The 24,766-nt window shown below is 43.5% G+C and overlaps 2 protein-coding genes across 7 annotated transcripts in view; both read left to right on the top strand.

Annotated features, from left to right (window-relative positions):
• LOC135114059 (mucin-2-like) overlaps positions 1-1,290 on the top strand; it is a 30,038-nt gene extending 28,748 nt beyond the window's left edge. For both annotated transcript variants that reach the window (XM_064029712.1, XM_064029714.1), the window contains one exon: positions 454-1,290. In XM_064029712.1, the coding sequence (XP_063885782.1) occupies positions 454-498 (45 nt within the window). In that variant the 3' untranslated portion in view covers positions 499-1,290. The remainder of the gene's footprint in view (positions 1-453) is intronic.
• Positions 1,150-24,765, top strand: LOC135114060 (protein stoned-A-like). 5 transcript variants are annotated; one of them, XM_064029715.1, is made up of 2 exons: positions 1,150-1,290; positions 20,939-24,765. In XM_064029715.1, the coding sequence occupies exon 2, from the start codon at positions 20,962-20,964 to the stop codon at positions 24,763-24,765; it is 3,804 nt and encodes a 1,267-aa protein (XP_063885785.1). In that variant the 5' UTR covers positions 1,150-1,290; positions 20,939-20,961. The 5 variants fall into 5 exon arrangements, with proteins under 5 accessions (XP_063885785.1, XP_063885786.1, XP_063885787.1 ...); XM_064029716.1 differs by lacking the exon at positions 1,150-1,290 and adding an exon at positions 3,599-4,326; XM_064029717.1 differs by lacking the exon at positions 1,150-1,290 and adding an exon at positions 4,365-4,783.
• The last annotated feature ends 1 nt before the right edge of the window (position 24,766 follows it).

Below are 24,766 nucleotides of genomic sequence, written 5' to 3'. Positions count from 1 at the left end.
ACACACACACACACACACACACACACAGTGCATGCTCCAACACACATACATCTTTGTAATCCATCTTTTTATCTGTTGTATATCTATTTGTAGGTATTTTGGACAGTTTCCCTCCCCTCCCCATTCATTGCCTATGGAAGAAAGAACGTTAATAACCTTCCCCCTTTGCCCCTCTAATATGCCCTGGAGACACACACTGCCTCGCTGAAGCACACCCCACAGGTTTCTTTTGACAAACCTCGAGGCTAACACCCACCCTAACGATTTGCTCTCAACACCTCCTCCCCCCTTCTCGCCCCAGCAAAGAACTCCCCCGAAGGCACGTGACTAACACTTATGAGTTGTTTCATGTGTAGAGAGAAGAGACAATTTTGTTTTGCTTATGAGTTTTACTTTTACGTATTGCGCACTTGTTACGTTTTTGGTGTTAGTTGCTCCGTCTCTCCCCCACAGACTCCCCCTGATAGCCCCAGCTGCTCGCCGCTCCGGCCCTCCTAAGCCAGGTCTTCAAGTAGCTGTAGTCATGTATCTATGCATTTATATGGAGTCTATTTTGCATTTTCATATTCTAGTGAGAAGATACAAAATACAATGTCTTGAATGAGAGGTTTCCGGAACTGTAACCGAACAGAACTTTATTACTCTAGTTTGTTGAATAGCCTCTCATTAAAAAAAAAACTCACGCTCTCACTTTCGCTCTCTCTCACTTTCATTCCCTCTTGTACATTACTCTGCATCGCGGACCTCATGTGATAGACGTTGTTGTTGTTGTTTTCATTGTCTATAATTCATTGTTGATCTTTACAAGACAACATTTTTGCCTTTAACAAAAACTGTCATTTTGACTCGCTCGTGTTTTGACCTACTTTTTAAAGATAATTAAAAGTCGGTTCATCTATTGCAATAGTTATAAGTGAGCTGAGAGCATCAAATTGTATCAAGTGTCAAGGCCGACGTGGAGTGTCAAGGCTAAAGTGTGAAGGAAAGGCAAGGGTGCTCACTCGGCACGTGGAAGTGTTAACAAGAGAATGACACCGAGAAAAGAGAGAGAGAGAAAAAAAAAATACAAGGGGAAGAAAGAAGGATAGAAAGCTGAGGAGAACCAGTGCCCCAGAAGGGGAAGCCTGAAGCATTACCACCGCGGAGACGAGTGTGAGGGCCAGAGGGTCGCCCGGGAAGGAAGAGGAGCGGAGTGTTGTGGACTGTGCAACCAGAGAAGGAAGGAAGAAAGTAGAGACTGAAGAAAGGAGACAGCAGGCAAGACGTGAGCAGCAGCACAGCCACACGCAGGTGAGTGGTGACTCTTTTGTTGCTCAATAACTTGCAATGATGGCCAGATTTTTGCTGAGACGAGAAAGGACAGAAGAGGGTTCGAATACGTGGCTTTGAACTCGTGTCGTATTATCATCATCATCATCACCATTATCATTATTATTGTTACTACTACTAGGACTACTTAATTTTTCGCCATTTTCAATAAAATTTCTTAACCAATTCTTCTTAAATTTAATTAAATCATTGCCACCACCATTCATCAATACATGTTCGTTGCCTTCGTTGAGTATTTTCCAGCCTTCCCTCCTGCAATACTTTCACATTTACCCTCATTCATCACATCTTTCTTTTTGTGGCTACTTGTACACGCTCCTCGAGGCGAAAAATTCAGGTGTCAGTCTTTGTTAGCTGTCGCAAGGAGGGTTCTACACAGTGCGTGACATCTCTTCTCTTCATCTCTATCTGGTTTACCGAGAGTCATTTTGGGGGATAAGTAATCTTATCTCGCCATTATTTCGATTTTGGTCTCAAACTGACGGTGATTTCTCTCTCTCTCTCTCTCTCTCTCTCTCTCTCTCTCTCTCTCTCTGGATTTGTTCATTGAATTTCCAGGTACACTCTTTCCCGTGTCCCACTTTCTCATAATGGCTGCTACCTGACACACCGATATTCTCCGCCAGCACCTATTTCTCGTTTTTATTTATACTCAAGAACATGTCCTTAACTTTTCCTGGTAATTTTCTTTTCACTGTCAAAGAATTTTCGTTGATACTTTCCTCCCCTCCAAACAAACTCTAATCTTTCCTGGTGTTTTCTTTCCGGTCAACAAATCCTGTCAATTGCTTTTTCTTTTTCCTTACTTTTCAAACTCTATTTTCTGCCTCCTTCTTGTCTTTTTCACTGTATCCATGTCATGTTTTCTTTCTCTAGGTTTTCGGCTGTCTGTCTTTCCTTTTCTTCTTTTGCTTTGTTTCACTTTTCTTCCCTTCCCTGTCTTCCTACTAAACTCCTCCCTCTTCCTTTCTTTTTTTCCCAAATCACTTCCTGACTCTCTCTCTCTCTCTCTCTCTCTCTCTCTCTCTCTCTCTCTCTCTCTCTCTCTCTCTCTCTCTCTCTCTCTCTCTATGTTTATTTATTCTTTGGATGCTCTTCTTCCTTTCCTTCTTCTCTCCTCCTTCCTTCTCCCTCTGCTATCTGTTTCCTTTTCTAATTATAGGAGTCATCATGCCTTACTAATTATCACCTTTTGCTTCTTCACGATCGTTTTCACTGTCGTTATCAAATGTGTGTGTGTGTGTGTGTGTGTGTGTGTGTGTGTGTGTGTGCAGTGACCATGACGAAGTGTCTTTGTAAAAAAATATATTGAACATCATGACAAACACTCTCCGCCTTAATTATTCCTTCTCTTCTCTCCGCTTCTTTCTTCCTCTCTCTCTCTCTATTTTTTTTTTCCTGTCTCTCTTCCTTACCGTCATAGGCATTCATCCCAACTCTCTATCATCCCACTAGTTTCCACCCTCCCCTCCTCCGTACCTTCCAATCTCATCTCCGCTGACTCCCTTTCCCCGGCCTTCTCCCACACCCTCCCTTAGATTCTTCTCGCATAGTTCCGCTCTCTCCGTCGACCCTCATCCTCTGAAATTATTCTATGCATATCTCAGGCTCATTTGCTTCCTTTCAATTTAATTCCTTTATGTTTTTATTTATTTTTTCCATCCGAGTCTCTATCCACTGTCCTTTATTGCTTTGCTGACCTTCCTTATCTTCCTCCAGCATTCCCATCCCTCCCTCCCTCCCTCCCTGGTGTCTGCCGTCTCGGTGCGGTTTTAACTTCGTCGGTCTACAGTCTAGACGGTCTGGTTCTCATGTCGGGTCTGTGACGTCACTTGTATTGCCGCAAGCTAATGAATAAGGAGTAACACATTGGGAAGAGAGAGAGAGAGAGAGAGAGAGAGAGAGAGAGAGAGAGAGAGAGAGAGAGAGAGAGAGTAGCGAACGGAAGGAGGAATAGTAAGATAAGAGGTAAAAGGGAAGTAGAAGGAGACTCGTCTGAGGCTGACAAGAAGGGGAGAGAGAGAGAGAGAGAGAGAGAGAGAGAGAGAGAGAGAGAGAGAGAGAGAGAGAGAGAGAGAGAGAGAGAGGGTTGAGGAAGGAAAAACTGTGGGCGTTAATGTGAATGGAGCAAGGAAATGTGAGGAGGGAGGGGAAAGAATAGGAGGCCGAGGAGGAGGAGGGGAAGGAGGAGAATGGTGTCAGCCGCCGTCGCTGCCTCCGCAAGTATCGACTAAGCTCTGGGATTAAATCGATAACAGGTCGGTGTGAGAGGATGTAGTGGTGCGCTGCGCCTCCCCTGCACAGCCAGACCGCAGTCACCTCACACTGTTTGTCTCAACACCTCAACACCAAGGTGATTCAGCATTGAGTGGTGGTGGAGGCTGCAAGAATGACGTCACACAGTCGCTAACGATCCTCGGCGGACAACACCCCGGCCGGTGCCAGCCCGCCTTTAGCGGAATCGTTTGGGCGGCCGTCTGATCGATGAGCCAGCAAGGAAAAGCCGAGAGGGTACTCCCGAGATGCCAGAATGAGGCTGTAGCAGGAAAATCCAGGCAGGGAAGGGAGTGACTCATTGTGGGCTGGAGTCACTCATTCTGGAAAGTCTGACTCGGTCATGTTGCCACCAGTGCCGCGACCTCCAATGCCACACTGCTCAGGGCGCATTTGCAGCTCACTAATCTGTCAATTAATTAGTGTTTCCTCGGGAAGCACGCTCGCTATTATCTTGAGAATTAATTTGGATACAGGTAGATCTAATTTTACGAGGAAACAGTGAAGTGGAGGAGCAGCAGAAGGAGGAAGTGGAGGACGACGAGAGGCGCGCGAGGGAGTCTGGCAGGCGGGCGGTGTGGTGGAGGTGCACATGCGCGAGCCCGTCTGCACACCTCGCCAGTTTCTCAGTGCGGCCATCTTGTGCCGCTTGCCATGGTGGCCGATCTCTGGAACCGTTTCGATCTTTGTGAGACCATCAATCCAGCAAACGATGGATTAATGGTAAGAGAAAGTCTTGTGTTTCGTAGCCATAGTGTATGCGGCTGGATTGTGGGTCCCTTTGGTGTTGTCATCGAGTGTGACGGGGAGATGTTGCTGTGAGGGTCAGTCCTTCATCGGCTCTGTACGACCTACTTGTGGCCTGCACCTGACAACCTCACACACCGTATCCCTTTCAGTCCTCTACCAGTGTGGCTCTTGCTGTGAAGGCACTGCCATCCTCAGCCCTCGAGACCCCAACAAATAAACAGCCACTACCGAAACTTGTAGGCGTTTACTAAGAATCAATAAGAGAAGGGAGCCACCACCACCGCTGCCGTAGTCAGAAGCTGCAATCGACAGTGTGTGGTTCTCTCCACCTCAACTGAAGCTGAAATAAACTTACAAGGTTACGGCAGTGAGCAGCAGCAACATGGAAGAGCGGGGAGCTGAGGAGCAGCCAGCACCGGAGACAGACAAGGTCGGGGTGGGTGTGTTGTTTGCGTGATCAATCAACTGCATCTTAGCCGTTTTCCGTGACTTTGGCTCGGTTCACCTGGCCGTGTATGTGGAGAGTGGTGATCCTCGACCAGTGACGAGACAATGACTTGATGCAGGACCACAACTCACGGAAGGTTGCTCGGGTTTTCAAAAGAGATTAACAAGAGGAGGCGAGAGTGAATAGTGGACATCAGATATAACAGGTGACAGACGATGACTGACACGAATCCTAGTGCCCCTCAGTAGCTGATGCTTTGATTTGCATCCCAGTAACGTGTCATCCTTACCTATGGAGTTTGTTAGAGTGGACCTAGTGTACTTTCTTGTCTCCTTCGCCGACGTCACCAGCTGGATTATAGATTTTACATCTATCACTGTGTTGGAATATACTGGTGTAGAGTGCGCGAAGACCAACCACGCCCCCTTTCCCTAATGCCCTCGTCCCCTTCACCTGCAGCACTACACACCACTGCCCTCTATTCTAGGCTCGCTCTCACAATCCCTTTAATTTCGTGGATCCCCCTTCCCTTCTTCTGCCTGCGTTGACTTTCTTAGTTATTTTATTTTTTCCGTCCGTGTTCTGATCCTCTTAACGTTTTCCTTTACTCCCTTGCACGCACGTCTCCTCCACTCTCCTCCAATTCTTTCCACTTAGCTGCAGACAAGTCAAACAAACCCTCTGTCTGCTCCCTACCTGTCCTCCCTGTTGTAATCTACGCCCTCTTACTTTTATTTTTTACTTATTCTTTTACTTTTCGCTCTTTAGGTTCACATTCTCTCCCTCTCTCTCTTTCTCTCTCTCTCTCATAGCCCTAAACGCATATTTTCTGCGATGATTAGTAACAAAGGCAAAACTAACAGAATACCGTAACTCGCTTTAGAACGTACAGTTTTAAAACACCGGCCGTGATTTTTTTTTTATTAGTGGTGACTCACGGAGAGTTATGTGACACAGCAGCTGAGGGTGAATATTTAAGGTGAAGGAACGGGGGGAGTGCAGTGAAGGAGGGTTCGTGTGGGTCATACAAATATTGATCAAGAAGCCAGTGTAGAGGGGAAAGAGGGAGGGAACGGGGGACACAGGGAAGAGGTGAAGGGCGGGGGGGAGAGAGAAGAGGGGGTAAAATAACATCCCTCCAGACCCCTCTCTTAGATGCACAGTGCTCATTCTTCCTCCTTCCCTCTTTCCTTCCCCTCTTCCTAAGCCCTTTCTCCCCCCGGGGGTAAAAGCGATAGAACACGGAGGGAGAGAGAGGGAGGATAGGGTCGGTTGAGAGGTGGGGAGGGGGAGGAGCGTGACGACAGATCGATGCTGGGTCCTACACGCTGGTAAGTCCGCACGCCCACACCGCACAATACGAAGGCTTCACCACACCTCTACAGAACTTCCCCTCTCTATCTGATCACACTGCTTAGCTCTCCACTCCGGGAAACATCTACAAGAATGCGCTGGTCAAGTTCTTGAGACTTGGAGTATTACGGCGTCCCCACTCTTACATTTTCTTCAACCTTCTTATAAAATACGTAAGCTTTGATCTTCTGAGATTCGGCTGCCTTCTGAAGTCGTGAAGCTATAATTAATTCTGAAGTTTAAGAGTTACAGAGGCAGTGTGTGTGTGTAATATTTCGTGAACGTACTCGTCGATGCTTCAGTTCTGCTTTAAGGTTTTCCTGGCTTTGAAGGAGATGCAGCTTTTTGCTCAGTAGATCAGGTTTCCGTGTTTCCTTGCCATGGCGGGAGGGAGTCTTGGTTGTCTCCATTTATCCGCGGGAAAGTCAATACAGGAGTGCATTAAGGAGGAGGGGAAGGGGGAGAAGGAGGAGGAAGGCATTTTGTTTACCTCTCCTCCTTCAGCTGTTTCATTACATTAATGTCCCTTGTGTTGACGCTCTCATTTTTATTACCCGACCTGAAGAAAGCTGTGCTCTGTTTCGCGTTTAACTTATTTACACTCAGTTTGCTTTCTTCTTCCTGGTCTTTGTGATCTTTCCTCTTTAATTGCTTGCTTCTTTTTTGTCGTACCTTATATTCCGCGTTTATTTCAATGCTCTTTGTTTTAAAATGATTATGTATGCTGTTTGCAGCGTCCTTCATCTTGGACTAATGGTTTCCCTTTGACCTTTCATCACCCGCAGCACCAGTTCGTCATTACAGAGCCACAGCCTTCTCTCCCAGCTCTTCCGTTTTGTCCTTCCCTTCACTCTTTTGTCCCTTCCCTTCCTTTTCTCCGTCCCTTTGCTGTGATCTCTTCATTTCACTTTTCTCTCTAGCTTCTCTATGCTTTGCCCTCTAACTTTAACTTCCCTTGACCCATATGACACTGTCCTCAATCCTCGCTACTCTAGTTCTGTCCCCTACACACACGTACAGTGTTCTACCCTTTTATTATTTGGCGTGCTCAACCGTGCTTCTTTTGATCCACTGCTCTCTTTCCCTCTTAAAAGTTTCTCTGCCTCATCTCTTCCCTTGCTTCCTTCCTTCACCTCCTCAGCGTCCTCTTCATTGCCCTCGTCCATCTATGTCTTAGTATTCGAAGAGAAGGGAGTTTTGATAGAAGCACGAGAAATATAGTTTGTACATACCTAATAATTAGCCATCGAGGAATGGAAGCTGATATGCTGATAAGTGTGTATGTGTGGGGGGCTGGGTCAGTAAGGGGAAAAAGAAGGAATGATTGGATTTTATCTCTAAATTACGATGAAAAGATATGATTTATCTTTGTAAGCATTTGTGTTATTGTTATCTTTACCGCCTCTCCTCCTCCTCCTACTCCTCCTACTACTATTACTACTCATCAGATGACACAAATATTAGAAATGTATGTAGATTATATGTGGTAGAAGTAGACATCATCTCTTCCTTACTTTCCTCTCAAATTCCATGTTGTTTTTTTTATGCAACATGGTAATAATTCCTTTTTCCGGCCAGTTTCGGTTGGAGGGATGCGGGGGAGAGGAGCCTTCTGTGCTATTCTGTTTCTCTCATTAATAATTAGAGTAGAATATTTACCCAAACAGGCTAGTAAGGACCTCAGGATCTGTTGCTGTTTGGTCCTCTTTTGTATTCCTTTGTGAAGAGTAGAATATTTACCCAAACAAGCTATTAAGGACCTCAGGGTCTGTTGCTGTTTGGTCTTCTTTTGTATTACTTTGTATATTACTACTACTACTACTACTACTGCTGCTACTACTACTACTACTACTACTTCTACTACTACTACACATTACTACCATTACATCTGGAGACTGTAACATGACAACTAAAATTCAGTGTCTGATAAATCTTTCTTGAGTACGAGCGGGAAAAGGAGGAGGACGAGAAGGAGAAGAAAAGAAGCAAGGGATCGAAACAAGCACACATACGTCGCGGCGCGTCTTAATATGTGGAGCATGTGAGGCTTCGTCGGGCGTGGTAGGAATGAAAGGAAGGTAAATTATTTTCTGCGTGACTGAAAGGGGATTTTTCTGGGCGTTGGCTTGAGGTGAAGGTTACAGGAATCCTCCAAGGGCACGACTTTTCACCTCAATCTATCTAATGTGATCTTCCAGCAATTCAGTAGATGAGGATACTTAAAGGTTGAGACGTATACGAACTTTGGGGTTTTAAGGGCTCGAGGTAAACAGCCACTTGGGCCAAGACTGTAAGGTTTAGTTTAAAAGCGATGTATCAGACGTGGTTTAATTTACTTTAAAAGCTTTGGAGGAGGAGGAGGAGGAGGAGGAGGAAGAGGAGGAGGCGAAGCAGCTTGGCCTTTGCTTCCGTCCGTGTCGATGCTAGGAGATCCCTAAGGAGCTCCTCACTTGAGAGATCGTTAGCGGGATTGCCTACTCCTTCCTTCCTCGCCCACACGTTTTACCATCCGCACAAACATCCTTAGGAGATACCTCGACTTGCACCACATATCAACGCAGTCCAACGCACTCCTACACCCCTTTACCCACACGCTACTTCTTTACACTTCACTATCCTGCCACACACCAACACACACACACACACACACACACACACACACACACACACACACAGACACACACACACACACATCAATACATACCTACACTTACTACCGTACCCAGTCACTTACCATCACCACACCACACGATTACGGTCACCACCCTTAATTCTTCACCATTCTTGTACCCGTCATATAACCTACACAGCTCAATAATGCTAATACATGACTGCATCCACCATCCTTGTGGCTTCAGTACCCTGCCACACACCACATGCCTTCCCTCAGTTACTTGTTTATTTATCTATAACACATCCTTACTAACCCATAGCACAGTCGTATCCATCGTTACTTAAACCTCTATTCTATTTAAGCTCTCTCATTACGACTATTCTCAAAGGCAACATAGATGATTAGCGAGGTTTTTAAGTGTTTCTCCTCTTAGCAACGTATAAATCTCTGTAATCTGTCACTAGAACCATAAAAACACCCTTAAAAACCCGTCTTAACTTCAACTGAAGCCTTTTGATTTTAGTGGAGGTGCGGCGCAGAGTTTCAGAGCAGGGTCCTTAGTCTTCACAGATCCTCACACGCCCTTTCTTAGCCGCCACCCACCACCTGCTACCACCTCCAGATGCCTTCAGTCACGCCACTTGCAGCCTCACCACCTGAATCACAAACCTTCACTCACTCTCCTCACACGTCACTCATCGACTACATCCCCCTCCCCGCACAGTGAAGCATACGCCCTTATCCTTCATCCACACGGCCATGGATCAATACGTCTCCAAAAGATGATTTACCTTACCCACACAAGAAAAGGAAAGAAGGTAAAACTTGCGTGCGGAATAATATGAAAGAATTCTGATAATGTGATCGATAATGTCTATACTCGTGTATGTAAATGCCTTATTGAGAGAATTTTCCTGCCGCCATGCTTGTGTTCTCCCTCTGTGGTCCTCTGTTAGCTGATCTAGAGATGTATTTAATCAAAGGGGCACATCGGTCTGAGTGTTAAGGTCAGACCAGTTTCCACGTAATGTGTAAATAGCTGTACGTTGACTTTATATGAGTGAATGCTATTATTTGTTGGAGGATGAATATTGAGGACAAAGATGACCAAACGGAGAGGTTAACACCCACCCACCCACCCACGTACCTCGACCTGCACCACATATCAGCGCACTCCAACGCACCCCTACACCCCTTTACCCACACTCTACCTCTTTACATTTTACTATTCTGCCACGCACCAACACACACCAATACATACCTACACTTACTACCGTACCCAGTCACTTACCATCACCACACCACACGATTACGGTCACCACCCTTAAATCTTCACTATTCTTGTACCCGTCACACAACCCACACTATCCCTCCCCCATACACACAGAAAGAATTCAATTTAAGAAGAATTTAAAAAAACGAAGTTAGAGCGAAGTTTGGTATCAGGAATGCAGGGACACCCGAGGCTGTTCCCCTCACGTCACAACGAAGTGAAAACAATTAGGTACATGCGCATAAAAAAATCGATAGTGTTACTTGTTTTTTATATCACTGAACCTGAGTTTACAAAAATGGCAAAATAGTAATCAAGTATTTTCAACATTATTCGAAGTGAGTCATTATAGTTTTCTATCATACATTTCCGTTAAGGTATTGGCCATTGTCTCCACCGAACCTCATGAACGCCATGGATCTCCTTCCCATGAAATACACATACAGATGAACTCTCGTAAACACCAAATAACGTTGTCAGTCTGTTTTTTTTAGCTCTCATAACAATGCAGCATAAATTACGGTGAATGGCGCCATACGTGCCATGTTTCCTCCATGTAAAAGCAGCCTTCATACAAAACTAACTTTGAACTCATTTTATTATTTTACAAAGGCCTTTTCAAAATAACAAAAAAAAAAAAAAAAACAGCTTTTAAAAGAGAATAAATATTTTGTTTCACCCAAAGTAGAGATTCCATTTAAGCAACAACTGTTTCATGAGTCTGTCCTTCTCAATATAAATGGCAGCCATTCAAGCGTTTGACTTAAATGCAAATTATATACGATCTGAATGGGAATTTCTCTTAATCTTCATGTGGAAGAAAATGGCAGATTAATATTAATAATGTTATAATAGTCGACATTTATCAAAGTAGCTACTTATTTCATAAGTGCGAGACTTTATGGTACGAATACGTAGTTCTCTTACCTTCTTACCACACGCAGGCACCATTAGGGGAGCATTTGTTCCGCTAAAAGGTGCAGTAAATACCACCTGGGCACTGATACTTGTTAATTCGCGCCCCTTCGTTGAGGGGAAGGTAATGGACGGTAGTGAATGGTGGTGGGACCATGGTGGGGAATGGATGGGGACATGAAAGTGGTGGGAGTGATGGATGGCGATGGGTGGTGATGTAGGCAATGGAAGGGGCGGAAATGATGGTGCTGATGAGTGGTGATGTGGATGTGATGGGGCGGTGATGAGGGATGATCAGACTGTGATGGTGATGGGTTGTCCTTAAAAATAAATAAATAAAAAAAAAATGTAAGACAAACACCGCTGCGCTTACAGAGGATAGGTTACAGAAATTATACAGTATATAATTTCGGGAAATAATAAAGTTAATCGAAAATGTGAGGATCAAGGACGAGAGGCGCTTCCTTGGGCGAAACTGGTCTCACTTTTGTGGTTTATCAGCCATTGAGTTTCCTTAAACAGACTGGGTGTCGAGCTCATGGAATTAGGAAAGAGGTAGAAGAGAACCAGGAGCCTTATGATGAACAGACCCACCACCAGGAGAACATAGAAGACCATGAACCACACGATGTTTCTCTTGAAGGCCGCGTGATCCTCTTTTGCCTTTCTAATGTGGTACTCAAGGCGGCTCAGGAGTTGCCTCGTCTCTTGGGGCTTGAACATGAGGATCCAGCTGGGAGTCCCGGCATGACTCATGTAATCCTTTGCTGGATCCTGGGGAGGGTTCAGGCGGAGAGGCCCAAGCCACCACTGGCACGAAAAGTATTCCCGCACGACCCAGAGTGCGGTGGCGGAGAGGCCATCCTCCTGCCACGCCTGAAGGGTCCTCGAGATGCACCTGACATGCTCTGACGTCTCCCTCAGATGGCTGCCGAGGAGCAAGCTGATGCCCAGTCCGATAATTACTACCACCCACCTCATTTACAATGCCTTATTGATTCTTGTAGAAAAAAATCATATAATCATCAAAGACTTCAGTACTGGCTGTTAACAGGAGACAAAACCATTTACATATTAAGAACGCTACACTTTACCACATAAATTTTTTGATAGAAAGTCGCTGTATCCAAAAAAAGAGAGTTTCAAGCAATTAATTGTTCCCAGAGATGTAGATAATGAAAAGATAGCAATAACATGTACACGTTCCCAATAAGGGTTCTGGAATTTCATAGCGGCCGATTTGCTTCCCCGAGGGCTTAGCTTTACAATATGAACCAGGCCTAAACTTCCTGACTTACACTCTCTGATCTTTTATTGTGCATGGAAAGGTGCTGCAACTCGATACTACACTGATTCTAATCTTACAGCTAAGGTGGAGGAAACAATACTATGTAGAATGCTAAACGTGATCGCTAAGAGAGAGAGAGAGAGAGAGAGAGAGAGAGAGAGAGAGAGAGAGAGAGAGAGAAATTATAGTCGCGATTAATCAAGAAAAAGAAATAACTGTGTGTGTGTGTGTGTGTGTGTGTGTGTGTGTGTGTGTGTGTGTGTGTGTGTGTGTGTGTGTGTGTTCGTGTATATCTGCGTGCTTGCGTGTGTGCCTGCGAGTGTGCGCGCGCATTAGACTGAATGAAGGACATCGTGGCCAATGGCTACCTCCCGTGGATCAATGAGCGTGATGGGAACAGACCGCCTACACATCTTCACGAACCCTACACCACGAAGTTTTCTCTCTCTCTCTCTCTCTCTCTCTCTCTCTCTCTCTCTCTCTCTCTCTCTCTCTCTCTCTCTCTCTCTCTCCTTACACATCAGCAGTAGTGGTCGCTCCCTCACCTATACATATTCTTCATCTTCTTCCCCTTTTCTGCGTCACGTCCATAGGTGTAGAAAGGGTAATGACTCACTATTTGCTATCGTGCTCATTATTCTTATTTAAACTAGTCACGTTAACACTACATGGTATCAGTCAAGGGAGGCACGGGGCACTAAAATTATTAGTCATTTTTCCATTTATACAAAAGTTCGTATCCCCGTGACTGTTTTTTGGGCTGATTGGGCGTACATTTATATTTGTAAACTTTGCTCGAAAATGCCAACTGACTCACTTTGACACACTTGCACGGGATCACAACTGAGGGTTTATTAGATAGCATGTGAGTAATTGGAAATGTTTTTGGATATTCGCAGAAGTAAAAAAAAAAAAAAAAAAAAATGAAAACAAAAGTAAGAATGTCAAAATTGAACTCTTGTGAAATAATTTGATTTTGTACCTAATGACTTCTGAGCGACCATACTCCCAATAATCACTGTAACATGCTCTGTTTTAGCTTACTATCTGCCTTACGAATGTTTTAATTATCACAATAAAATAGTGGAGACTGGTAAGATTAGAATAAAACTGATCCGTCAGAATGCTTAACTGAGAAATTAAACAAGATTAAATTATTATCTGAATATTTATATTTCTTTGTTGTATTATGCAATCGTTATGTGACAGTCCACATATCAGAATAGAAACAAAGAAAAATGTAAACACGTGTGGAGTAAAATGAAAAAAGAAATTAGAATAAAAATGTGACTGTCAAATATAAAATTTTGCTTATAACCGATGGTTCCTGTGATGACCACACCAGCTAGAGTTAAAAAAAAAAATCTGTCAATGCCCTTGTCTGATATACAATAAAAATTATAATGAAAAATATGATAAGATCCGAATAAACGAAACTTTTCTATTTATTTACTTATTTGTTAATTCATTTTTAAGGACGCGACAGCTCAGTATTTTATCTTTACAGCTTTAAAGAGCCTCCTGTTTACATACGTAGAAAAAAAAAAAAAACTTGTATCGAAAGCTGTGGATGTGAAAGAGCCACATGATGCCCATAAGATACCCAAGGAAGACAAGTCAAGCGATTCTAAGAATCAGTAAATGTTTTTCGAGAGGAACACAGCTGTGCTTGCGCCAGTCCGCTCACCGCCCCGGCAATAACAATATGCGGCGAGGAGTGGGTGTCTGGTGCATCATTTCCCTTGAATGAAAATGACAGTAAAGTGTAATGTGATGCGCATGCGTGTGTGTGTGTATATAATTGAAATCATTAACACCAACTCGTGCAGGCTAATCCATAATCCAATCCAGGCCATACTGGAATGGACGAGGGACGTTTCAAAGGAATCTAATGACACCAAGCCTGATGCCATTACATCAGGTGGTGCATGATTGCATGTTTTGCAGATATAAAGGCTGGCCCTCAACGGCCATGCGGACAGTGATACTGTTTGTTTGTTAGTGTTTTATTTGTTTGCCAGTACTCTAATCTTTTTTAATAACTGAATATATATATATATATATATATATATATATATATATATATATATATATATATATATATATATATATATATATATATATATATATATATATATATATATATATATATATATATATATATATATATATATATATATATATATATATATATATATATTGCAGTCTGTGCAGGAGGTTGGAAGGGAAGCTCAGACCGCTGTCTCGAGGCCTTCAAAGCTTTGTGGAGTCACGTTCTCTCACGGTTTACAGATCTTAAGATTTTTGAATTTAGGGACGGGGAATATAAGGAACTTCAATAATTTATTTACATATTAAGAATATCTAGAATGCAAATACCTCACAAAGAGAAATAAAATAGAATGTTTTCCCTAACAGACGGTTGGAGCACCACATCGTAGAGGTCTGGCTCGACGGTCTGCTAAATAAGAGTTATAATGGCTTACTGAAGCTTTCCGAGGTGCTTGTGGTATATGAGAATTTAGAATGAAATGGTCACTTGTGCAATAACTGAACCTTGACACAGTGCACCAGTAGTTCACACCACTACCATACACAGACAAATTTTGTAATACACTCCAAGATTGTAAGTCGTCCAAAACCATTTGTTATCAAAGAAGACCTTCCAAGTGCGCGCATAATTGTAGAATTTATTCCATCCTATGAATATTTAAACGGAAAGTCGTTGAAGGACACATGCCAGACTGTTATGCAGCAGACGTGCAAATAGTGTCTGCTTCCTGAACAAGGCAAGGGAAGCCATGAATACAAATCATCTCGGCAAAAGGTGGCAAAGCTCTCATTAGTTTCCTTGGGCTGGCTGAAGGCGAGTGGAGAGCATACGAAAGATGCACTCGTGCGGCGCCTCATGCCTGCACAAACTCCACCTTCGATATGTGGATTAAAATCAAGAGGAAGTTACAGCGCACGCTAACCAAAGTTGTGACCTTGGACGAATGGGGTCACCAGGGAAAACATGAATTTTGAGACCCAGACATAAAAATCACGCTGGGCCATCACAGCATGAGACAAACCACTAATGCTCAGTTAGAAAACCTACAGGGGAACAAGGATTAGGTGTGAAAGTGCATGTATAATTGTCTTTTATTCGTGCATATGCTCATCTGGGACTGCACTGAAGAGACGTAAACTTGAATACTGAATAATCTTCCCTAACGGGTGACATATTGTTACTCTTACTATTACTATTCTTATGACTGAAATTTGAGGTATACAGAATATTTTCAACATTACCTGCGTTGTCGCAAAAAAAAAAAGAGAAGGAAGGGGACGCGGTGGAAGCTTAAGAAACCCTTTACAAGAGGCTTTTCATTTCCAGCAAACAAGAAAACATGAAAGAAGCAAAAGAGGTTTTCCTTACATAATATTTTGTTTAGTTCTTTAGTTCTCTCTCTCTCTCTCTCTCTCTCTTCTCTCTCTCTCTCTCTCTCTCTCTCTCTCTCTCTCTCTCTCTCCCCCTATCTCTCCTCTCTCTCTCTCTCTCTCCTCTCTCTCTCTCCTCTCTCTCTCTCTCTCTCTCTCTCCTCTCTCTCCCCCTATCTCTCTCTCTCCTCTCTCTCTCTCTCTCTCCTCTCTCTCTCTCTCTCTCTCCTCTCTCTCTCTCTACCCCCCCTTCTCTCTCTCTCTCCTCTCTCTCTCTCTCTCTCTCTCTCTCTCATCTCTCTCTCTCTCTCTCTGGTGGTTATTATTTGACTGTCTTCTCGTATGTAATGACAAGGAAGCTGTATGTTGTCGTTGCTGTTGTTGTTCTGTTGGTATATTATTAATGTTATCTTATTATTATTGCTATTATTATTATTATTATTATTATTATTATTATTATTATTATTATTATTATTATTATTATTATAATTATTATTATTATTATTATTATTATTATTATTATCAATCATTATCGTCAGTATAGCTCCCACAGCCACCATCACCACTACCACCACCACCACCACTACCACTACTACTACTACTACTATTACTACTATTTGTGCTACTATTACAACCGCTACTTTTCTGTGACGTTCACTGATAAACTTTCGTTCACATGTGCGTGCGTATGTGTGTGGGTGTACGACGCGATATCTTAATAAACTTTCTGATCCGATCAATAACTTTCATCGTAAAAATAGCTAGCAGTTGTCAGCGCCACCAGCAGGAGGACGGGCGCTGGTGTCCTCTCGTGGCGGTTGGTGTGACCAGCTCACCGGCATGTGAGGGTGAAGCCACATGTACGAGGCGGGGCAGGGGGTTGGAAGACTAGATCAATAATAGCAGGCAGGCCGGCACTCTCTCTCTCTCTCTCTCTCTCTCTCTCTCTCTCTCTCTCTCTCTCTCTCTCTCTCTCTCTCTCTCTTGCTTTCCCTTTGCGTTTCTCTTTGTAGTTTTCGTAATATGTTTGTTTGTCCTGAACTTTATTTCAGAGAGAGAGAGAGAGAGAGAGAGAGAGAGAGAGAGAGAGAGAGAGAGAGAGAGAGAGAGAGACTAATTTCCCCCTACACAGAACAGAGCCTCCCCCACCCGATGTTTTTCCCGACATATTGAAACCCCATCAAGGTCACGCTGTTCCGTCACCGTCACCGCATGCAGCTCCGGGAAGGCTCGATGAAACCCTTCGCGTGCGCATCGGGATGAAGCACGTTTTATTTTTACATAGAACAGAAAGAAAAAAAAAATGAAAATACGATGAAGTGAATTAATAAACAAATAAAATAAGATGATAATTGTAATGATAAAAAAAAAATCTACATATCTACGCCAACGTGAAAGGCAGGCACAGATAACCAATGATATTCACAGTAAAAAAAAAAAAAAAGTTTGCATATCAAAAAAAAAAAAAATGATTTTAAATGGATTTCATATATTGCACATGTATTAGTCCACACAAGCTTTATTTTTTCTACGTTAGCGTTATTCTTTCCATTTTATTTTATTTGGTTAGGTATTCGTCTTTAAAGAGATGCTTCTAAAACCTATACATACCTGAGTAATGATCGTTTTCTCCGTCGTAAATTACACTAGCTAGTAATTAAATAGTCGTAACTGACACTCTGACACTAATGGTCTCGCAGGCCACGCAGTGTTCGGGTCACCTGCACAATTTACATTAGACAGGTGTGTTGACTACCCAGGTGATGGAACCGACAGTTGTTTGGGAGGGTGGTAATGTTAGTGGTGGTGGTGGTGGTAATGAGGGAGGTGAGGGTGATAATGATGGTGCTGATAGTGACGGAGGATGACATTGAGTTAATTGTGATGTTTGAAGTAATGGTGGTGATGAAGTAGATATCGAGTTTGTTGTGACATTGGAAGCGGTGGTGGTGACGGTCGGGGTTGGTGGTGATGAAGGAGGTTGACGTCGAATCAGTTGTAGTGTTTGAAAAGATGGTGGTGGTGAAGTGGTGGAGTTGTAGATGATAAATAATAAGTTAGTCGAGTATAGAATGGGTCACTTTTACCTCGTGATGCTGCATTTATGGGACGTAAAGTAGTGGTGTGCGTGATAAGGGTTGTGTTGGAGACATTTAGTGAGCGTTATAGGGTTATAATTATAAGACAGACCCCAAGGGATTTTATCAGGTATACAGGACGAAGAATAAGGATACTGTAGGTCCATTAAAGGCAGCAGATGGGGAGCTGGTTAGTTCTGGGGAGGAGATTAGTAAACTTCTGAATGATTATTTTTTAACTGTCTTCACCCAGGAAAACATGCAGGATATGCCAGATAGTGAACAGGTGTTTAGAGCAGATGAGAATGAGAAGCTGACAGATATTTCCATAACTAGGGAGATAGTGGAACAGGAGATAGATAGATAGGCTAAAAACGTTCAAGTCACCAGGACCTGATGAAATATATCCCAGAGTACTTAAGGAATGTAAAGAGATTATTAGTGAGCCGTTAGTTTCTGTCTTTAGGAAATCACTGGAGTCGGGTGAGGTACCAGTAATGTGGAGGCAGGCTAATGTAGTACCCATCTTTAAGAAAGGAGATAAAACTTTAGCGTCTAATTATAGACCTGTCAGCTTAACTTCAGTTGTAGGTAAAATGTTAGAGTCAATAATAGCGAGGAACATTAGGGAACATTTAGACAACCATAACTTGATCAATCAGTCACAGCATGGCTTCACGAAGGGGAAGTCTTGCCTGACAAACTTGTTAAGTTTTTACAGTAGGGTGTACGAGGCAGTAGATAATGGTGATAATTATGATATCTTATATCTGGACTTTAGTAAAGCATTTGACAAGGTACCCTATCAAAGGCTCCTGAGAAAGGTTAGGGCACACGGGATAGATGGGAAGGTGTTAGGCTGGATAGGGTCATGGCTTAGTGACAGGTGACAGAGAGTGGTAATAAACGGCTCGAAATCCGAGTGGGGTCATGTAATTAGTGGGGTGCCACAGGGATCAGTATTAGGGCCATTGTTATTTCTAATGTATATCAATGACTTGGATAGTGGAATTAGTAGTGATGTTAGTAAATTTGCGGATGACACAAAGATAGGTAGATTAATTAGGTCAGAATCGGATGCCATCGCCTTGAAGGTAGACTTAGATAGAATGAATGAACGGACGGATAGATGGCAAATGCAATTTAATATCAATAAATGCAAAGTGCTTAGCGTAGGTAGAGGAAACCCACACAATAGGTACACATTAGACAACCAAACTCTGGTAGGTACAGGGTACGAGAAAGATTTAGGAGTTATAGTTAGCTCTGAAGTCCGTCTAGGGAAACAATGCATAGAAGCCAGAAACAAGGCAAATAGGGTACTAGGATTAATTTTTAGGAGTGTTAAAAGTAGAAGGCCGGAAATAATATTAAAGTTATACTTGGCGCTGGTCAGACCTCATCTAGACTACGCGGTGCAGTTCTGGTCCCCACATTACAGGAAAGATATAGGTCTATTAGAATCAGTACAGAGGAGAATGACTAAAAGGATACAGGGGATGAGGAGTATTCCTTACGAGGCGAGGTTGAAGCTGTTAAATTTACATTCTTTAGAGAGACGTAGGTTAAGAGGGGACCTGATAGAAGTCTTTAAGTGGTATAAGGGTTATAACAAGGGAGATGTAAGCAAAATTCTTAGGATCAGCAACCAGGGTAGAACAAGAAATAACGGGTTCAAGCTTGAAAAATTTAGGTTTAGGAAGGAGATAGGAAAAAATTGGTTCTCAAATAGAGTGGTAGATGAGTGGAACGGACTCAGTAATCATGTAGTTAGTGCTAGGACACTAGAGAGCTTTAAGAGAAGATTAGACAAGTTTATGGATGGGGATAGCAGATGGAAATAGGTAGGTGTGTTTCATACAGGGACTGCCACGTGTAAGCCTGGTCGCTTCTTGCAGCTTCCCTTATTTCTTATGTTCTTATGTTCTTATTTGCCTTGTTATTTATCCACATCACGTTCCATGTCACTTACCTTCAGTCGCTCTGATGATCCCGCTCCTTGCTGTGACTTTTTTCTTGAACGAGTCACACCATCTGAAACGATACACAGAATAAACTGAAATACTCGTATAGAAAATGGTGTTGGATTCTGTACAATCCCTGTCTGTCCCCTCATCATTCTTTACCTCTTTTACTGCTACTTTCGCTCTCCCCTTCCCATTAACGTCTCTCCTTCCTACCTCTCCTGTCCATCTCACTTACTCGTTCTCTCACTCTTTGACTCCCCTCCATCATTTCTTTTATTTCTAATTATGTTTCATTCTGCTGCTTCTCCAAGCCTTACATGCTTTCATTTTCACCCCGCATTCATTTTTTTCTTATTTCATCCTAAAGCGTGAAAAGAAAATTATTCTGAGGAATTTCTTGGCTGTTGTAAATTTTCCAACATCAAAAGTTGGAGACAAAAATACGGAGTTAGTGCTAAAAATACTTTCAAATAACCAGGTTTTACAGGAAGAGGAGGAGGGGGAGAGAGAGAGAGAGAGAGAGAGAGAGAGAGAGAGAGAGAGAGAGAGAGAGAGAGAGAGAGAGAGAGAGAGAGAGAGAGAGCAAAAAGAACCAGCAGCTGCAGAAGCGGCAGCAGCGAAAATAAATAATAATTTCCTCTCCGACGTTCGCAACAGCCAATAATGAGAAGTGGTGTTTCCTTCTCGAGTGTAGCGACAGGCAGGCTCCCGCTGACAGTTCGGGGGCTGTGGTGTGGAGGCGAGCCGGGAGCAACAAGGCACACCAAAGAGTTTCATTGATTGCCTAAATGCACATTGTTGTGCTAGACAAGTAGTTTTCTATTTACTTGGAAATGAATAGTTGTTATAATTATTCTCTCTCTCTCTCTCTCTCTCTCTCTCTCTCTCTCTCTCTCTCTCTCTTCATATACTCACACACACAAACACGCACGCACGCACGCACGCACGTACGCACGCACGCGCGCCCACACACACACACACACACACACACACACATACAGATATATATATATATATATATATATATATATATATATATATATATATATATATATATATATATATATATATATATATATATATATATATATATATATATATAAACACTGGCAAACGTGTGTGTGTGTGTGTGTGTGTGTGTGTTTTATTGTATTACCTTTACACTGTCATTATTTACTTTGAAGACAGACAGAGTTTTAAGTCTGTTTTTTCTTTCTTTTCAACAGGGACTCTCCATCGACGCAGTACCATGCACAAAATAAAAAAAGGAATCAAGAAAAAGATCAAAGGAAAGAAGGATAAAGATGATGAACTATTTACTCCAGAAGAATTAGAAAGATATAAAAAAGAGAAGGAAGAACAAGCCAGACGCGAGGCAGAAAAACAACTAGAACAGGAAGGTCAGGAGAAGAGTGAAGACAAGGAGAACAAGCCAGAATCTCCTGAGGAAGGCAGCGCAGCAGCAGCGTCTGAGGACACTGCGGCGTCCTCCTCGACAAAGGAAGGAGACTGGAGAAACTTCTTTGCGGCAACTGACACTGTACTTAAGAAGACTACAGACAATCTCGTTCACATCAAAGAGGCCAGCACTGTCGTTCAGAAAGACAAACCAGCTGCACCTCTTCCTACTGAAGTCCCTACTGCCGCTCCAGTACCCGTCGCTACTGCAGCACCTCCAACCAAGAAGTGGGTAGACCTTGAGAAGGGCGGAATCGATGATGCAGAAGAGGTAGAAACAGAAGAACCACAACCGGAGCCTGAGGCCGAGCCTGAACCTGAACCTGCCCCACTTCAGTTTATAGAGGACCTCCCAGACGTAGATGTAGACGATTTTACAGAGGTATTTGACACTACTTACGTAGACAATGTTGAAAGTGGACAAGTAAAACTTCATTACATCCCGGACAGCCCAATCGAAACTGATCCTAATGAGCCTGATCCTTTCGACACCTCCGTAGTTGATAAAGTCTTACACGTCGAAGAAGAAAAACCTAAAGTTCAGAGAGAAAAACCCGAGAAGAAAAAGAAACAACTCGTAAGTCTTGGTTGTGCTGTTGAGGTTCTCACAGGTAACGTCCCAGTTGAAAAGCCCACAGCGACTCCACCAGCAAGCTCCAAGCGACGAAGGGTTGTGCCAAAGGAAAAAGATTTACTGGGTGACTTTGGCGAGGAGAGTGATCAAAGTGGAGATACGGGAGGGGAATCTACAGAGAAAGATAACGAGCAAACAGAAGACTCAAAAGAATCTAAGGAAACCAACATTCTTGATGAAATCTTGTGTGTGGGTGAGCTAGAAGCAGTGCTTCCTGAACCAGGCACTGTAATTTGTCCCTCACCCCGAGCAGTCTCACCAGCACCAAATACAGAAGAAGATAAGGATACTTCTTCCGTCGTTCTCAATAATGGCTGTGAAGGTAACAAAGAAGTTGATTTGAGTGAATTTCTTGAGTCTTCTGGAGAAGAACAAGACAATAAGGATAGCGGGAAAGACAAAGACCTTGATCTGAAGGATCTAGTTGCAGAATTTGATATTATCGACAAATCTGAAGTTGTTAACGAATCTTTAGTGCCAACTGAACCAGACCCAATCGAAGACGAGTTCGACGCTGAGTTTGCTTTCTTAGCGGCTGAATCCGTTGCTAAAGCAAAAGAGAAAGAATTCGAAGACCTTGAAGACGACCCGTTTGACACTTCTGTCGCAGCTCACATACTCGGGGCGGACGAAAACACTGAAAAAGATCCATTTGACGTAGATTTCGCACAAGCTACTCAAGAAGGAAAGACATCAAAGGCCCCGCCACCGCGACCAGCTCTCCCTAAGGCTAAAACCGAGCATCCTGAAGAAGTTGATCCTTTTGATACTTCACTAGCTGAGAAGATTATAACAGTCGAACCTCCTGAAGAAGTAGATCCTTTTGATACATCGGTAGCTGAGAAGCATCTTCCAGTCGATCCATTCTCTCTTGCAGATACAGAAACTGAGCTTCCAGAGACTTTACAACCGCAACAAGGAAATGAACTGAAAAATTCCGACAGCTTTGATCCTTTTGATACTTCCATCGCTGAAAGTTTCGGAAGGACTGAGCTCAAAGTTCTTGAAACAGAGCTGCTGTCTGCTTCTGAAATACAAGCGAGTCTAAAAAAGAGTGACTCTGACTTCGATTTTGATCCTCGAGCCGAGGAAAAGTCCAGTGGTGCAAATACTTGCTTGCTGACAGGCTCCCACGAAGACAACGATACCAGCGCTCCTGTCCTTGCCCCTTCCCAGGATACACAAGCCGAGGACTTTGACCCATTCGATACTTCTATTGCTGCTAAAGTTGAAATACAAACCTTAGAGGCCGAACTTCTCAGCAAGCCAGACGAAATCCAGCAGATTGCTGAAAAAGCTGCAGATAATAAGAAGGTCCCACCACCTCGACCTCCTCCAACTCAAGCTCACTTGCTGGCCAGCAGTCCCACTGACCCCAATCCAGCACTCCATCCTTCTGCACTGAGCGATAGAAATCCAGATTCAGAAGACTTTGATCCTTTCGACACCTCCATTGCAAATCAGTTTGGACAGACAGAACTTCGGTCGATTGAAGGCGAATTGTTAAGTGATCAGCAACAACAGCCCAACCAAGTGCTCACAGAAGTTGCTGATAAACCTAAGGCAAAAGAACTTCAGTTGCCAATCAGACCTCTACGACCACCCTCTCCCAAGTGTCTACTGACTACTACTCCTTTAGACGAGCAGCCTGTCGTCCCTCTTCAGCCCGTAGTGGGAGCGGCAACCGATCTTCCAGAAAACCTTCCCGACGACTTTGATCCATTTGATACTTCTATCGCTGACCAGTTTGGTAAGACTGAGCTAAAGGTTCTCGAGAGTCAACTCCTTGTATCTCAGCAACACATAGACGACCAGGACTTTGATCCCCGCGGAGGGAAGAAACCACCACCTCGTCCGCCCTCAAGACCACCCTCAAGACCACCTTCAAGACCACCTTCCCGCCCTCCTTCCCGCCCCCCATCACCTGCTCCTACTAAGTGTCTGCTGACTGCCTCTCCCGCCAGAACTCCTGTCAGTGGTGAAATTCTGCTTCCTTGTAATCCTACGCCGTCTGATTTGAACGACGAATTTGATCCATTTGATACCTCCATTGCAGAAAAATTTGGAAAAACAGAACTCCGCCACCTTGAGAGTGAGTTGCTAAGCGGAGTAACAGCTTCTGTAGAAGATTTTGACGACTTTGATCCCAGAAAAGAAGATACACCTAAATCAACAGCCACAACAAAGCCAGCTCGACCAGAGAGACCGGCCCAGCCAAACCCGTGTCTTTTGGCCACTACACCCACCGACGGAAGTGCCACCTTACAGCCCTGTCTTGGTTTGACAGCTGAACCCTTGGAAGGTGCTACACCCGAAGATTTTGATCCCTTCGACACATCTATAGCAAGTAAACTCTGCAAAACCGAGATAAAAGACCTTGAAGAATCTCTTGTAAAAACTAATCCTCAAGAAGCTATTAGAGAACAGGCTGGTATCGGCCTCCCTCCAACAGCACCTGAGTGTGCTTCTGTGGACCGCTTCTTCTCTTCATCACCCACCCCTGACCTCGGCCCGACTCTTCAGCCTGTTGCCAGTCAACCCACAGACACTTCAGAGGAACTTGATCCTTTTGACACTTCTATTGCTGAGAAATTCGGTAGAACTGAACTGAAGACTCTTGAGACTGAGCTCCTTTCAGATTCTGGAACAAAAAGAAACTTAAGCGACGACGAGTTTGACCCTCGCGAAGAGGAGGCAAAAGCTCCCAGGAGGCCACCAGCACCAAGACCACAGTCGCCAGCACCTGTCAGTCTCCTAGATTCTGCTCACGATCAAGATATTCCAGACCAGCCTATACAGGTGATTCAACCACAGTCAGCCGCACAGGACATTGATGATTACGACCCATTTGACACTTCTATAGCCGCTGATATTGCTCCAAGCAAAGCTGAGCTCAAATACCTCGAAAACGAACTCTTAAGTTCTGCTCAGGACCCATTTGATACCTCTAACATCGCTTAAA

The sequence above is a fragment of the Scylla paramamosain genome, chromosome 27 (assembly GCF_035594125.1).
Source record: "Scylla paramamosain isolate STU-SP2022 chromosome 27, ASM3559412v1, whole genome shotgun sequence".
NCBI lineage: Eukaryota > Metazoa > Arthropoda > Malacostraca > Decapoda > Portunidae > Scylla > Scylla paramamosain.
The sequence above is the reverse complement of the archived record's forward strand: the minus strand, read 5'-3'. Positions and strand labels throughout refer to the sequence as shown.